The sequence below is a fragment of the Leuciscus leuciscus genome (assembly GCF_965113295.1).
Source record: "Leuciscus leuciscus genome assembly, chromosome: 19".
In the NCBI taxonomy this organism is placed as follows: Eukaryota; Metazoa; Chordata; class Actinopteri; order Cypriniformes; family Leuciscidae; genus Leuciscus; species Leuciscus leuciscus.
In genome coordinates, this window is record NC_138743.1 from 19,743,660 (window position 1) to 19,760,449 (window position 16,790).

The following is a 16,790-nucleotide window of genomic DNA, read 5'->3' on the forward strand; positions in this document are numbered from 1 at the left end:
GGCCCTTATACAGCCTCACCCTGTTTATCTCCATCCTTGGTCTTATCTGACCTCTCACTTAAAGGGATAGTTCACCCAGAAGTGAAAACAGTTTGTGCTTGCGTTCAAATCAACATTTAAATTCATCTCAATTTGTCACAAGACACTAGAGAACTAGTATCATTGTCCTGTACATCTTTGAGATGCCATGTTTGAATGTGCACAAGTGAGAATCTTCTGATCAAGTGAAAGATTTTTGCGAGTTTTTCATGAATAACTACTAAAATTTCTGTCTGTGATATATCACAAAGATATAATGGATTCAGAAGACTTTAAATAAAGTGGGCAATGTTAACAATATTATCATATCATCTATAGAAATTTTGAAAAGAAAAACGCCATAACTTATTCCAGTGCAATGATTTACTTTAACCCTTTAATGCACAAACGTTTCAGCCTGCAGTAACTATGAGTGAAATGTCACTTTATCATTGCGTTTCAGACAAGCGTGCCGCACAAGCCCTGAAAAGTGAAGCCAAAACGTCTCGATCACCCCCTGGTGACTGGTCCTAGTATAGGTCATAAGCCCCGCCTCCCTGTGTTATTCAACGGGACGTGAGACCAACTAAACAATTAAACTACACTTCAAATATCTTTTTTCCAAAGGTGGTTTCTTTCATTTGCTGTCGTTTTTATCACGCTGATGTAAGTTCAAGTGTCTGTTTCAAAAATAAGTTGGTTTTTAGTTAGTTACGTGATGCGGTGGTGTAACGTCATGATTGACAGCTGTGATTGACAGGTTCTCTGAGCGAAGTAGTCACTGAAGCACCAACGGACATTTTTTCGGGATCTTCGGAGGACTGAGGAGATTGTGTTTACTTTATTTTAACAAGCCTCTTGTCGTACTGCAATCAATTTTTAAAAAAGTGTGAGGGCGGAGCGTTGATTTCGCGGCTTTACTTCCTGCTCACTACTGCGCAGGTCTGGTCCCGAAATCGCTACTGCGCAGACTCAAGTTCCAATATGTCAGCGCCATATCGGGACTCTGGCGGCTTCAGTTCTCATCAATGGAAGAGAGCGAAGGGGCGTCGTCCGTCTTTTTTTACAGTCTATGGTTTCAGACATTGCCATCTTTTGGAATAAAGGTGAATTGCACTTATTCAGTCATCAAAGATTCAGTTGTGCAGAAAAAATATACTTGCGACTAAAATAGTATTCTGCCAGGCCCGTAGTTGGCGATGTCACTTTGTAAAGAAACACTACACGCCTACAGACTGAACACGTAATATGCGTGCGCATGTCACAGTTTCCACAAATTTGTGTTTCTGTAGTTTACACAGAGATAATAATGTTATCATTTTCAAAAACTTGCACTTTGAAACTCATTTTCAAAACTTTGCGTTTTTAGGCCCCCAAAACCCTATTGTCGTGTTAATGAACGGCCAAAACGCATAAAATGTAACATTAACGACAGTAATTTGAACATACCCGTAGTAAAATTAAAGAGCAACACATAAATGTGCAAAAAAAGATTTAATAAAACAACTAGTATTTTCAGTGCTGACTAGCAGCAGTATCGTTTAGTTGACTTGTCTCACTCATCCCTAATTAAGACAGACCAGTTCTTGAGAAAATGTGTTTTCCTCTTGGCCTTGGTATTGGAAACTACTTTTGAGGTCTTTTGTTGAAGTTGTAGACAAAAGGCCACACCTGCAGTTTGTATCTGCTTCCATAGTTAATCTGAGATGTTGACTATTGTCCAGAATAGTAGTCGCTCTCGGCTACAACTGGCTGCTGCTTCAAGCTTGTGATGAGGCCAATACACATAAATCATAACAGACCTCAGCAGAGTTACTCACCATTTCCGCTCTAGTCACCAGCCATTGGCTTCAAATTACTTTTGGGGTCAGATTTGATTCCAGTGCTTCTAGTGTAAGGTCTGTGTGTAAAAGAGGCCACTGTGATTTAGTTCAGAGCTCCTCTGAACACTGATAAGAAGGCTATTTTGTGCAGTACGATAGGAAAAAGCATGACAGAGGAGGTTTCCTTTGTTTCATTTTCCTGCATTTCTGTAACTTTCTAGAGGATTTTAGCATGCTGATATTAGCATGCTGATATTATGTTGTGAAATTTCCTACAAAAAGGGAGTTTTCTAGGAAGTTTCACATTGTTATTTTTTTAAGTATGAAGATGCTTTATGAAAACATCAAGCAAGCTCAAATCAGGGGTTTAAAAGTGGTGGTAGCTTTAGGTAAGATTTATTGTCCAGTAGCTACACTAAAAAAATCCAATTACATAAATCCTATTTTCCCTTAAAAAAAAATGTCAGCTGGGTTTGCAAGAAATTCACTGTTAAAAATAGTGTCAATATTATAGATATTACGAAAATTTTACATTTTACAACTTATATTTGATTAAAGTCCCCCTGTGTTGAAAATCAAGCTTTTAATGTTGTTTATATGTCTATGGTGTTTTTAATTGCTTTAAAAGCATAACCATGTGCAAATTCATAAGTCAATACCATTGCTGAGTATTTTCTCTTTAAAACTGCAGTGAACCAAAAATCGCGGTTTGAAATCGCTGGTGTTTCTGACGTCACAAACTAGTGTAACCAATCAGATAAACGTGTGATCATCAACGAGTGGATCTCTGAGCTGGTGTGAGTGGAGGCGGGGCTAATCTGCATATCCATAGAACCGCGTATACTAAATGAGGCAAGGGTTTAGAGTTACATTCAAGCTATTTTAAGGCATGAATAATTTATTTCAAGGAAACAAATATTTAAATATGTCATTTTGATGATCAAAGATGAGTTTTAAGGGATACAATTATTGTCTACAGGGGTTCTTTAAGTAATATAATGTTAAAATACCAATCTACTTGAACCAAAATCTAAAAATGTTTTTTTTATCTTAAAATGTATTGATATAAAAAATGAAGACAAAATACGATCAGATGCTAAAAATACTCAAATGACACTAAAATTAACTAAATAACAGAAAATGTAATACAAAATGTCTAATGTACGTTAACAACTTTTTTCTTGTTTAGAAAAAACAAACTTCTATATGTGATGTCATGAGACTTCTAGAAATTTCATTTGACCGTTTTTGATTGTAAATTATATAGAAATTCGAGGTTTTACCTTACAAAAACATTATAAAATTGACAGTATTTTACATTCAGATTACATATAATGCAATGTTAAACCAATCTGTATACAGTAAGGTAACTTACAGTTAAAGCAGTTAACCGTTTTGTACTGTAGCATTTTTACAAATAGTCCTCTTACCATGAGGAACGGAACTAGATTATGCAAGATGCAAGGGTTTTGATGTTTACTTTGCACGTGAATGTCTAAACGAAGACATTTTTTCTCTTATCCAAAGCAAATTGATAGTTGTGCAATCAAAGTTTAAAGCAGCTTTAATTTAAACACAAAAATGCAATCACCCGTTGAGAAACAACTGATCAATTTGTGCTAGATCTGACCTCAAAACGATGTAATTAAATGGGCCTCCTTAAAACCAACTAGTCATTCAAACAAGCCACCAATGAAAGCATCGTTTTGCAGATATGCTTGTAGATGTACAACAAATCAGCAGATGAGCTTTATAAACATCAATGAAACATTCACAAATGTTTTTTTGTTGTTGTTTTTTTTCAGTTGGAGGATAACATTAGAGAGAAGACTGTTGGAAAAATTGCACCTCTGCATGATTATATGGACAATTCAGCTTTCAAACCAAAATCAGCCCAGAGGACAAAAGAACTCTGCACATTTTTTAACCACATTACCTTTGAATCTACATCACCACATGAAAGCCATTCCCTTGTCTATGTCCAGCCCAAGTCAACAACTCTCCCATTCCCGTTTGACAATCCATCAATAAAAACATTTGGACGTGCTGAATTTGGTGCAAACGCAAATTGGATCCTATAATAACTGATTTGCAGGGTATTAAAAAGACAACTGATTGAATTCTTTGAATAGCCCTGCTTTCACAGTGTGGGAAAGCAGCGCCCATGGCTTCTGTTGGGATCGGAGAGAGTAGGCGGATTATACTGGAACCCAGAGCATTGATTTAAGAAGCTGGGTCTTAACAGGGCGTCACATTTGTTTAGTCTGGCCCTTTCCAACCTTATTACCATGAACTCGCATTAAGTCGCATGGTCATTAGTCTGCGATTCTTTCAGACATTGTTAGGGGAATCCACTTAGAATGAGTTGTTCCTGTTGATAGCGCTGTATATTTGCACATGGTTTTAGTGCCTGAGTCACTATATATTAATTATGCAAATAAAGTTACCCACGAAATCTGTTGAACACAATTCACACAATGCAGTTCCCCATCTTGCAGGTCGGTTCTGTACTACGGAGAATACATCAGACTATCGTTTTTTGGTGTATTTTACTGGGACTTGTCTCTTTAAAATGTGCTCATTTACACACATCAAGTAAGTGTTTAATAGCAATAATAATTTTCTGACTGACTACATTATTTTACTTATTACTCAGATACTCACCAAATAAATATGTGGACATGAAGTATTGGTTTGAGTTTAAGTAGTTAGTACAAGTATATATTGTAAATCTTGTAAATGAAAAAGATCAAGATGAACATTCCAACAATTTTAAAGTAATATTAATATTGAAGTCCACTAAGGTAATTTTCACTACAGTCCTATAATCGATAACTGAGATGCAAGATGGGTTGCAGTTGCATTTGTATTAAATGAGGAAGCGAGTCTGTGGCGTGATACTAGACACAATAATAGGTTTTCAACAAGAAAATTAAGATTCTGTTATATATTATTCGCCTTCATATCGTTCCAAACCCATAAGACTTTCGTTCATCTCCGAAACACAAATTAACATATTTTCATGAAACCCGAATTATTTCTGTCCCTCCATTGAAAGTCCATGTTACCAAAACTTTGATGTTTCAAAAAGTTCATAAAGACATTTAAAGTAATCCATATGAATAGAGTGGTTTAATGTATGGCAGGGTTTCGTAAACCTCTGGGGGTTCACGTGGGAAATGCATGGGGTTCATGAGTTTTTTGAAAAGCTAATAATTAACATAATAATAAATTAAATGAATAAATACTTAAAAAAAGATTAAATTGATGAAATATTTTATGTTTGCCTACATGTCATGTGACCAACATCAGAGAACTGTGAACATTGAAATTATTGAAATAAATCTCAGGGGGTATTTCAAGTAAATGTTTTCGGTTAAAGTGGTTCGGCTATCAAAAAAAAGTTGCATGAATCAACGCATACACATAGAACGCATCAAATATGGTAAACGTACTTGCTTGACGCGCAGAACGAACCTAATAGGTTCTTGTGTGCCAAGCGAGCATGGTGGTGGTGAACTAACCGTTTAAAGTAGTGGCGGTTTGAGTTACACCGAATGAAGTAGTGTTGCACGGTGCACCGATACTTCAAAAGCATTACGATTCTCGGAAATTAAAAACGTCACGATTCCTAAATTTATTAGTATCGATACTTCTAAGAATGACCACATTCCAGATTTGTAAGGCCGGCGACACACTGGATGCGTGGCGTGAGCGTCTCAGCTGCGTGGGGTGGCCGTTCTTATTTCGGCTCCCATGTTAAAGTTTTAGTTCACCCAAAAATGAAAATTCTGTCAGTAATTACTCACCCTCATGTTGTTCCAATCATGTAAGACTTTCGTTCATCTTCGGATCACAAATTAAGATATTTTTTATTAAATCTGAGAGCTATCTCACTCCTCCATAGGCTTCCAGAGGGACCGAAACTCGCCGGCCCAGAAAGTCAGTGAAGAAAATGTTGAAATAGTCCAAGTGACTACAGTGGCTCTACATTAAGTTTATCATGCGACGATAATACTTTTTGTGCGAAAAAACAACAAAAATAACGACTTTATTCAACTATTAGTGTTCTTCAATGTGGGCCTCTGACGAGTGTTCACGGGAGCGCCACGACGCATGCGCGAGAACTGAGATTATGGCGTTCTTCTTCTACTACTACTTGTTACTAGCTGCTCACTCCTTAGGAGTATTATCGCCATCTACTGTACAAGATGACGTCCCGACATTGCCGGGAGCGCAAAACGGTCTGTTTACAAGCAGATGAAGACGCGCGCTGTATGTAAAACTGTATTCGTAAATATGTCCGCAGATTTCGATGTAGATGAAGATTAGATTTTTTTTTAACCAACCATACTTATTCGAACCAGAATACACAGACATTTAACTACAAGAGATGGAAGATGCTGCAACACAACCGCAGTCTGCTTCTGAAAGACAGAGAGCATTGGACAGCTGATGGTGTAAATGTAATCAGTGCCAAGCGATGCCTACTGAGGCCATCCTTAAAAATATTTTGGTTGCCGTAACAGCCAAAAAAAAGAAAAAAAAAAGGGGTCGGTTGGTCGGTCTATATATAGCCTATATTCGTATTTTTTTTCAAGATTCAATGTAGAGTTTCGGTTCATTTAAGAGACGAGCGCGCGGGCGCCTCCATGTCCTGATTATATTGCCTGCATGCTATATTTAGCCTGCCTCTTATTTATTAAATCCAGGAAATTGGTTGATGAAAAAAATATAAAAATTAAGATACAATTAATACAAAACGAAATTCACTTTAAAGAAAGGCTTTCTACAAAAAGCCTGCAGTAGCCTACAGAGAAATTTAATGTCGGAGCGTCTTGCAGGTGAGCATGTGGTGGGGGGAGAGATACGATTTTCGATCAATCATCGAATATTATATTATTTTGCTTGATATTCCAATCCTTAATATTTGGTATTTTAAATGCCTGTTTGAGATCTCGTTTAAATTGTAAATATGTTTAAATTGTAGTGCCGCTTTCAGAGCGCTCACGTCCGTAACATTGTTTCTTCCTCATAAATGAATAAATAAAATAAAATGAATATATTATATTCTGTGGAGAGCCGCCGACCCTTCTTCATCCGGTGGGTATATTACTTTTGGTTTGCGCAGTGTAATTCATAGAAGTACTAAAACATATTTTACCACCTAAAAGTTAAGGATTTTTTTGTGTCACGTCTGTAAGTGTATTTCCCTCATATTAAATATAAAACGCATGTGTATAGGCCTACTGATATTTTTCTAACGTCTGGACTCATTTATTAAGAGAGTATGGATGTATAAACAGACATTTCAATATATTAGTAGGCTACGCATTTTCTGATAATTTATATTTCAAGTTTTGACTGCAGATGTCACGTCCATAACGCTGGAATTGCCCAATAGTAGCCTAATGTAAAGATGTGGTAGCATTAGCATTTTTATTTAAAAGAAAGAGCGTAGCCTATGCTTGTATGTAGGCCTATGGGCAATTTATATTCACAATACTTACTAAAATATAATTAATATCATTTTATTGCATTTGTATTAGTTGTTTGAAGAGTAAAAAAAAATCCTTCGGTACGTCTTAAAGGTACAATATGCAAGAATTTTTGCCGCTAGAGGGCGCTACATTCCAAACAACAACAACGGCGTAGCTTGATGACGATGTGAAGGAGCGTGGAATGATGGGAACTGTCGTTTTAAACTCCACCGTGGATGTAAATCAGTCAGACGGGAATCGAAAAATCATGTTCATGGATGAGGCTAAGTTCTGTTTTTATAAATGTTGCGTTTAATGACATGCTTTTAGTGGCGAGGCTGGCGTGGTTCAGCGCGGTCTGTGATGGGAGAGAAAAGAGACGAGCAAGTAGGTCAAGTGCAAATGCACCTGTGTCTTATTGCAGTGATCGGCGTGGAGAGACCGCTTATAAGCCGCGCTGGAACGAGAGAGAGACTGGAGAGAAAATTGGACGCAGAGGAAGAAAACCGGTGGATCCAAGCTCTCATTTTTGAACTGTTTTGTGCCGTCGCAGTCACGACGACGCGTCTTCTTCCTTCCTGACTCTTAGAGGATTTTTTAAACTCCGCTGCTCTGTGCTTCACTGAAACCTGGCTGAGTGAAGCCATACCGGACAACGCACTACATCTGCCGGGCTTTCAGCTGTTCCGAGCGGATCGCATCGCGGAACTAACGGGGAAAACGAGAGGTGGTGGATTGTGTTTCTACATTAACGAAAGTTGGTGTTCAGATGTAACAACACTGAAGAAGATGTGCTCTCCTAACTTAGAGGTGCATTTCATGAACTGTAAACCTTTCTACTCGCCACGGGAGTTTTCCTCATTCATTCTCGCGAATGTTTACATTCCTCCAGACGCGTGTGTGAGCGCGGCGATACAACAGCTGGCTGAACATATAGCTGAAATGGAACAAAGGTACCCAGACTCTCTTTTAATCATTCTTGGGGATTTTAACAAAGCAAATCTCTCCCGTGAACTGCCAAAATACAGACAGCATGTTACATGTCCTACCAGAGACAGTAATATATTGGACCACTGTTACACCACGATAAAGAATGCGTATCACTCCGTCCCACGGGCAGCTTTGGGGCTCTCTGATCACTGTTTGGTTCATCTTATACCGACCTACAGGCAGAAACTGAAATCAGCTAAACCTGTAATAAGGACTGTAAAAAGATGGACCAATGAAGCAGAGCAGGATCTACAGGCCTGCTTCGATTGCACTGATTGGACTGTTTTTGAAGCTGCAGCCACCGATCTGGATGAGCTCACAGACACTGTAACATCATATATCAGTTTCTGTGAGGATACATGCATTCCTACCAGGACATTCTTATCATTCACTAATGATAAACCATGGTTTACTGGGAAACTCAAACAGCTTCGTCATGCCAAAGAGGATGCTTACAGAAGTGGGGATAAAATCTTGTATAACCAGGCCAGAAACAGACTGACAAAGGAGATCAGAGTTGCTAAAAGAAGCTACTCTGAAAAGCTGAAAACCCAGTTTTCAGCCAACGACCCGGCATCAGTCTGGAGAGGCCTGAGGAACATCACCAACTACAAATCACCATCCCCCCCCATCTGTGGAGAATCAACAACTGGCCGACACTCTCAATGCATTTTATTGCAGGTTTGAGAAGCCCAGACTCACACCTCACACCCGCTCTGATGTGCACTTCACACATCCACCATCACCTCCTGCAACCCCTCTCCTCCCCCCTTCTGCCATCCAACCTGAGCTTAAGGTCTGTGTGGAGGACGTGAGCCGAGTCTTCAAAAAACAGAAGACTAGGAAAGCTTCAGGCCCAGACGGCATCTCATCTGCTTGTCTAAAAGCCTGCGCTGACCAACTGGCCCCAGTCTTCACGCAGATCTTCAACAGATCATTGGAGCAGTGTGAAGTTCCCTGCTGCTTCAAACGCTCCACTATCATTCCGGTTCCCAAAAAAACTAAAATCACTGGACTTAATGACTACAGACCTGTCGCTCTCACGTCTGTGGTCATGAAGTCATTTGAAAGACTGGTGCTGGCCTATCTGAAGGACATCACTGGACCCCTGCTGGATCCCTTTCAGTTTGCTTACAGAGCAAACAGGTCTGTGGATGATGCAGTCAACATGGGACTGCACTATATCCTGCAACATCTTGACAGACCTGGGACTTATGCACGGATCTTATTTGTGGACTTCAGTTCGGCCTTCAATACCATCATCCCTGATCTTCTCACAGCCAAACTGACTCAGCTCTCCATGCCATCCTCAATCTGTCAGTGGATCTCCAGCTTCCTGACGGACCGGCAGCAGCGAGTGAGACTGGGGAAGCTCACATCCAGGACCCTCACCATCAGCACTGGCGCCCCCCAAGGGTGCGTTCTCTCCCCACTGCTCTTCTCCCTGTACACTAATGACTGCACTTCTAAAGACCCCTCTGTCAAGCTCCTGAAATTTGCAGACGACACCACCGTCATCGGTCTCATCCAAAATGGTGACGAGTCTGCTTACAGACTGGGGGTTGAACAGCTGGCTGTCTGGTGCAGCTATAACAACCTTGAGCTGAACACGCTCAAAACAGTGGAGATGATTGTGGACTTCAGGAGAAAATCCCCAGCACTCCCCCCTCTTACCATCATGAACAGCACTGTGGAAGCAGTGGAGTCATTCAGGTTCCTGGGCTCTACCATCTCTCAGGACCTGAAGTGGGCAAATCACATTGACTCCATTGTGAAAAAGGCCCAGCAGAGACTGTACTTCCTTCGCCAGCTGAAGAAGTTCAATCTGCCACAGGAGCTGCTGATCCAGTTCTACTCAGCTGTCATTGAGTCTGTTTTAAGCACTTCCATCACTGTCTGGTTTGGTTCAGCTACCAAATCGGACATCAGGAGACTACAACGGACAGTCCGGACTGCAGAGAGGATTATTGGTGCCACCTTGCCAACCCTCCAGGACCTGTACTCTTCCAGAGTGAGGAAGAGAGCAGGTAAAATCATCACAGACTCCACTCACCCTGGACACCCCCTGTTTGAACTGTTACCGTCAGGACGGCGACACAGATCACTGGCCACAAGAACATCCAGGCACAGGAACAGTTTCTTTCCACAGGCCATTTCCCTTCTGAACACTTAACATGCCCCCCAATGCATATGCCTGTAAGTGCAATACTCCCACTGTCTAGTGCAATATTCTATTCTCTAAGTCAGGTGATATTTATATTTATATTATTCATACTACTCAAAATACTGTAAATATGTTCATAATCTGTAACATGCACTAGACTCCCACTGTCTAGTGTAATATTCTCTAACTCAGGTGATATTTATATTTATATTATAATTCATATTACTCAACATACTGTAAATATGTTCATAATCTGTAAATGTTTATTCAGACTAAACCCAACTGTGACCCCTTTTTTGACTTTTTATACTATTTTTATTTTTTATTTTTTTTATATATTTTATTCTTAGAATTTGTATTACTATGTTTCTTGTTGTATTTGTATTTGTATATGTGCACTGGAAGCTTCAGTACCAAGAAAAATTCCTTGTGGGTGCAAGCACACTTGGCAATAAAGCTCTTTCTGATTCTGATTCTGAAAAAAAAAACCTCATAACACTTTTATTTCATTAAAATGAATTAACCGCAAGAAAAGTAAGGTTTAATACTTCATAGATGTTACTGTATTTGTTGAATTCATTGTTGTGATAACGCTGCGCAGTTTTACATGTTCTAAACAATTGTTGTAAAAGTACATTCGAACATGCCCACATCATTTGCCAAAATACTGATTAATCTTTATGTATAACACATGCTATGTTTATTTACATGGCCATAAACACCAGACGTGATAAACAATGTCAATAAACTAAACACAAATCTAAAGCAATAATACTTTCCTTACATAAACATAACTATTACCGAATGCTACATTTGGAAAATATAAAATTAAGCATGCTTTGTCGACAGAACCAGCTGCAATCGGTAAAGAATAATTGTGTCCCATAACGACTGCAAGAAACAAGCTAAAGTTTGTAGCTTGATAGACGCTACAACTACAACTTTCGCATTTGTCCAGGACTCCACGCAGTACGAGCGGAAACCGAGGGTGACGCGGATATGACGCAATTGACTGGCGACTCCCAGCTCCCCCCTGCTCTAACGCCCCGTTTCCTTGGTTAAAATCGCAATTTTCTCACGATTTAAAAATAGTTGGAAACATTTGGGATATTGTAAGTAATCAACTTAACAAAATATATAACACTGGCCTTTAGAGTTTGGGATATTTTAATGCAAAATTCTTACATATTGTACCTTTAACGCAAGTTTACAACCGGCAAGTCATTTTTTATCAACTTAAAGGTGAACTAAGTAACTTTTTTTACCTTAACTGAACAGCTTCGGAGTCATTGGAATGGTTATATCACTTATTTCGGGTTGAATGGTGGTCGTTTCGCACCCCCCTGGTGCCCGTGAGCGGAAAATACGCACTTGCAACTTTGAGCCGGCGGGCCGCCGGCCGCTGCGTCAGGAAGTCTCGCATGATATCAGGTCTCGCGATGTAAACAATTGCTTTACGGCCAAAAGAAATCTGCTAAAATGCTGTCATTATTGCACTCCCTCACGCTGTCCGAACCCGAATGAAGAAGACGTTTTAAAGAACGTCCCATCTGCTTTGATGTCGTTGATCTATAGCCTCTGGTGTCTGAGAATGAACAACGAGTTTTTACAACAGTGTTGTCAAATAACTATTCCGAAGCTATGGGGGGAGCTCTAGAGAGAAACCTGCGAGCAAAAAGCGAGAATACAGCGAAGAAGTCCCAAAGCTACTGAGTGCTGCTTTAAAAACCAAAGGGGACTTTTTTAGTCCAAAAGGGGAAAAAAATTATTAATTGGGTCGGTCCTAAATTGACAGGGTCGGTCGGGTTACGGCAAACAAGAATATTTTTAAGGATGGCCTGAACAGGAGAGCGTGTGCTGCATCGATTGGGACATACAGTTACATACATTACGAATACAGTTTTACAAAAGCAAAATAATATAATATTCGATGATTGATCGAAAATCGTATCTCTCCCCCCACCACATGCTCATCTGCAAGACGCTCCGACATTACATTTCTCTGTAGGCTACTGTAAGCTTTTTGTAGAAAGCCTTTCTTTAAAGTGAATTTCGTTTTGTATTAATTGTATCTTAATTTTAATATTTTTTTCATCAACCAATTTCCTGGATTTAATAAATAAGAGGCAGGCTAAATATAGCATGCAGGCAATATAATCAGGACATGGGGGCGCCCGCGCGCTCGTCTCTTAAATGAACCGAAACTCTACATTGAATCTTGAAAAAAAAGAAGAATATAGGCTATATATAGACCGACCAACCGAGCCTTTTTTTTTTTTTTTTTTTTTTTTGGGCTGTTACGGCAAACCAAAATATTTTTAAGGATGGCCTCAGTAGGCATCGCTTGGCACTGATTACATTTACACCATCAGCTGTCCAATGCTCTCAGAAGCAGACTGCGGTTGTGTTGCAGCATCTTCCATCTCTTGTAGTTCAATGTCTGTGTATTCTGGTTCGAATAAGTATGGTTGGTTAAAAAAATTCAAATCTTCATCTACATCGAAATCTGCGGACATATTTACGAATACAGTTTTACATACAGCGCGCGTCTTCATCTGCTTGTAAACAGACCGTTTTGCGCTCCCGGCAATGTCGGGACGTCATCTTGTACAGTAGATGGCGATAATACTCCTAAGGAGTGAGCAGCCAGTAACAAGTAGTAGTAGAAGAAGAACGCCATAATCTCAGTTCTCGCGCATGCGTCGTGGCGCTCCCGTGAACACTCGTCAGAGGCCCACATTGAAGAACACTAATAGTTGAATAAAGTTGTTATTTTTGTTGTTTTTTCGCACAAAAAGTGTTGTCGTCACATGATAAACTTAATGTAGAGCCACTGTAGTCACTTGGACTATTTCAACATTTTCTTCACTGACTTTCTGGGCCGGCGAGTTTCGGTCCCTCTGGAAGCCTATGGAGGAGTGAGATAGCTCTCAGATTTAATAAAAAATATCTTAATTTGTGATCCGAAGATGAACGAAAGTCTTACATGGTTGGAACAACATGAGGGTGAGTAATTACTGACAGAATTTTCATTTTTGGGTGAACTAACCCTTTAACAATAGTAGCACACTGCCTGCGTGACACACGCGCCCGAGCTGCGCGGAAAACGCGTAAGAAATAGAAATACGCCTATTTTTCACGTGACACGCAAGCGTGTTGGAAGCGTTTCCAGGCAAAATAGAATAGGAAAATATGTTTCTATGTCATTTTGACACAAATACATATTAATAAATGACATTTTGATGTTTGAAAGTCACTAGGTTTTGACATAAATGCAGATATAAATAAAAAAAAAAAAAAAAAAAGATATATTTTCCAATACTGCACCTGTCAATAAAGAACGAAATATTCTGTAGCATATTTTTCCGTCAACACTGCCAACGTTGTCTTTGCTGCTATATATTTGTTTAACATGAAGTAGGCCTATAGGCCTTCCACAACTCTCTCCCCATATGTCAAATATATCACCAATGAGGCCTATCATGTTACCAATATTAAACATTGTTTAATATAATCGCTGTTCATATTTTTATTCAAAGTTCAGAATCAAGATAAAGTTATTACCGGTAACTCTTATGTTTCTTATGATAACTGAGATAATGCTGCTAAATTTATAATTTTTTTTACCTTGAGTGTCATTGCTCTAATTTATTTTTGATATTTTGATATTTCATATTTTGTTCAAATGTTTAATATATCTGCTGTTCATATGTTCATTTATTAGTGTGTTATATGATTAGAAAGTTGTCCCGGTTTTAAAAATAAAGCACAGCAATGATATTTGAGAGTGTTTCTCCCTTTTCAGGAAAAGTATCGAAAAAGTATCGAAATCGCAATTCTTGACTTGGTATCGGTATCAAAACAATAATTTTGGTATTGTGACAACACTAGAATGAAGTGGTTTGATTTTAGTGCATTTAATTGAAAATATACACAAACATAATGTTTAAGTGAAATTTAGTTTAGGAAATCTTGAAATGGTAAATAAAAATGTAAATGTATTTTAAAATGAAATTTCAGTTGTTTGCTCCAAAAAGAATGACTGACTTTATTTAAACAGTATTTCAGTCTATCTAGCCTAGCACCTGGTCCGACTGGATTGCGTGTGTTTAGTAAATAAAACACAATTTGGTGGTAAAATTCTGTGTGAAAAGCGGCGCTGTTTAGTGAATTCGCCCTTTTTATCCGTTAATGTGAAACAGAGCTCAAAACCCATCTGGAGCTGTAAAGTGGTTGGCTATTGTTTCCAAAAAAAAAAAAAATCTTCGGGGGGGCTATTGAGGATGTTGTTTTTTTTGAGAGGAGGGGCCTTCCAGACATCCAGTTCACTGACATGCCGTGCCAGCCTTTTCAGGTTTCTCCCGCACTCGACTTTCCACAGGAAATGTTTTGAGGAAGTGAGAGTTGCTGATGTGACAGTTGTGAATAGTATTGTCAGATTACAGCATGGTGCTTAAAATGTTACACAACACAGAATCATGAGAAAGACACTCAGACCGTGACCTCAGAGGCCCTGGCTGTTTCTGGTTGCGGCGCAGTGGGCGAACATAAACACACAGGTGTGTTTACATAGCAGTTCGAAGAAGACCCGGATGAGTGTTATGTCAATAGTAACATTGGTAACTTCCTCAGGTGTCTGACCCAAAGAAGCGTTTCCATTGTTCTTCGGGCTTATCTGTTCTACACTCAGTCCTTAAACCGCAATAATGACTCGATGGCTCCAAGTATTCAAGTGATTCACTGTAGATGAGTGAGTTATAGCAATTGGGAAATGGTGCAATATGGCTAAACAGCTTTATGCTGAGTCCAAAATGAACCTCCTAATGGTGGGTGAAATGAGAAAATGTACTAGCAATTAATATTTGTTACTGACTGTGAAACTGTATTTTTGCATTTTATATATACACTATCATTAAAAAGTTTGGGGTCAGACTGTCGGACAGATATGACACTTTAAATGATTAAAAGTGACAGGAAATACATTTATATTGTTACAAAAGAATTCTGTTTCAAATAAATGCAGTTCTTTTGAACGTTCTGTTTAGCAAGGAACGCTGAATATCACAGTTTTCCACCAAAAGTTAAGAAGCACAACAGTTTTCAACATCGGTGGTAATAATAAATGTTTCTTGAGCAACAAATCAGCGTATTGGAATGATTTCTAAAGGACCATGTGACACTGAAGACTGAAATAATGATGCTGATTTAAATTTTTTTTTACAGTATTACTGTTTTTACCATATATTTGATCAAATAAATGCAGCCTTGGTGAGCGTAAGAATCTTCTTTCAAAAATATGAAAAAGTCTTACCCCAAACATTTGAACAGTATAGCTAATTCACCTAAATGATGACATTAAATTTGCAACTTTGGATGAAAACAGCTAGTTTGTGCGCATGTTTTCTTGTCAGATAAAAATTGTATATGACTAAAAAAAAAAAAAAAAAAAATTATATTGTGTAATAAAGATTGTCTTTTTAATCTAAATCATCATTTAAGAGAGGTTCAGGTGATCATTGTTACAATTTGGTTTAGACCATCTTACAACTCTTTCTTTTGAACAGTTGTGTCATCTTACATTTTACAGTTCTAATAAAACAACTTGTTAACTGTTGGCAAACTACAGTTTTATTTACTGACCAAAGCCAATTTTTACTCTAATTTGGCACTTGACAAATGTAAAGTTTGAACCCTGACGGTATGAAATCTGTTTTGTTTTTTTGGGCCTTCAGTATCTACTGAGGAGGACTCTGGGTTTGTGACAGCAGCGCTGGGAAACACATGGAGTCACTGTGTTAACACACGCCTCATTGTCCAGTATGAAGACACAGAACGGAGACAGGTACACACCCTTTTACTCCTCTGTGGGAATTAGTAAAATTTTGTTTGCCATAACGAACGATTTCAAAACCAACCAAAAGACACCTAACCAAGTGACCGAAATATTTAGTAGATATACGCATATAAAAATATACAGTTATTCTCTTGGGAAAAAATGGACCAAAGGTACTGATGACATAATTTTGAACCACACCGTTTTTTTGTAATGTAATAGAGTGCAACAGTTGGTTTCCGGAAGTTAAAATTCTGTTAATTTTCTGTTTCTGTTCATAGGGAAATTTATTTTTAAAGGGATACTCCACTTTAAAATGAAAATTCTGTCATCATATACTCACCCTCATGTTGTTTCAATCCTTTATGAATTTCTTTCTTCTGCTGAACAGAAAGGAAGATATTTAGAAGAATATCAGTAACCAGACAGTTTCTGGTCTCATTGACTTCCATAGTATATTTTTTTCCTACTATGGAAGTCAA

General features: G+C 38.6%; 1 protein-coding gene across 2 annotated transcripts in view; it reads left to right on the plus strand.

Moving 5' to 3' along the window:
• The window catches only part of rad51b (RAD51 paralog B), a 61,168-nt gene that overhangs the window by 17,300 nt on the left and 27,078 nt on the right, over nucleotides 1–16,790 (plus strand). For both annotated transcript variants that reach the window (XM_082146724.1, XM_082146723.1), the window contains exon 8: nucleotides 16,208–16,317. In XM_082146724.1, coding sequence (XP_082002850.1) covers nucleotides 16,208–16,317 — 110 coding nt within the window. The remainder of the gene's footprint in view (nucleotides 1–16,207; nucleotides 16,318–16,790) is intronic.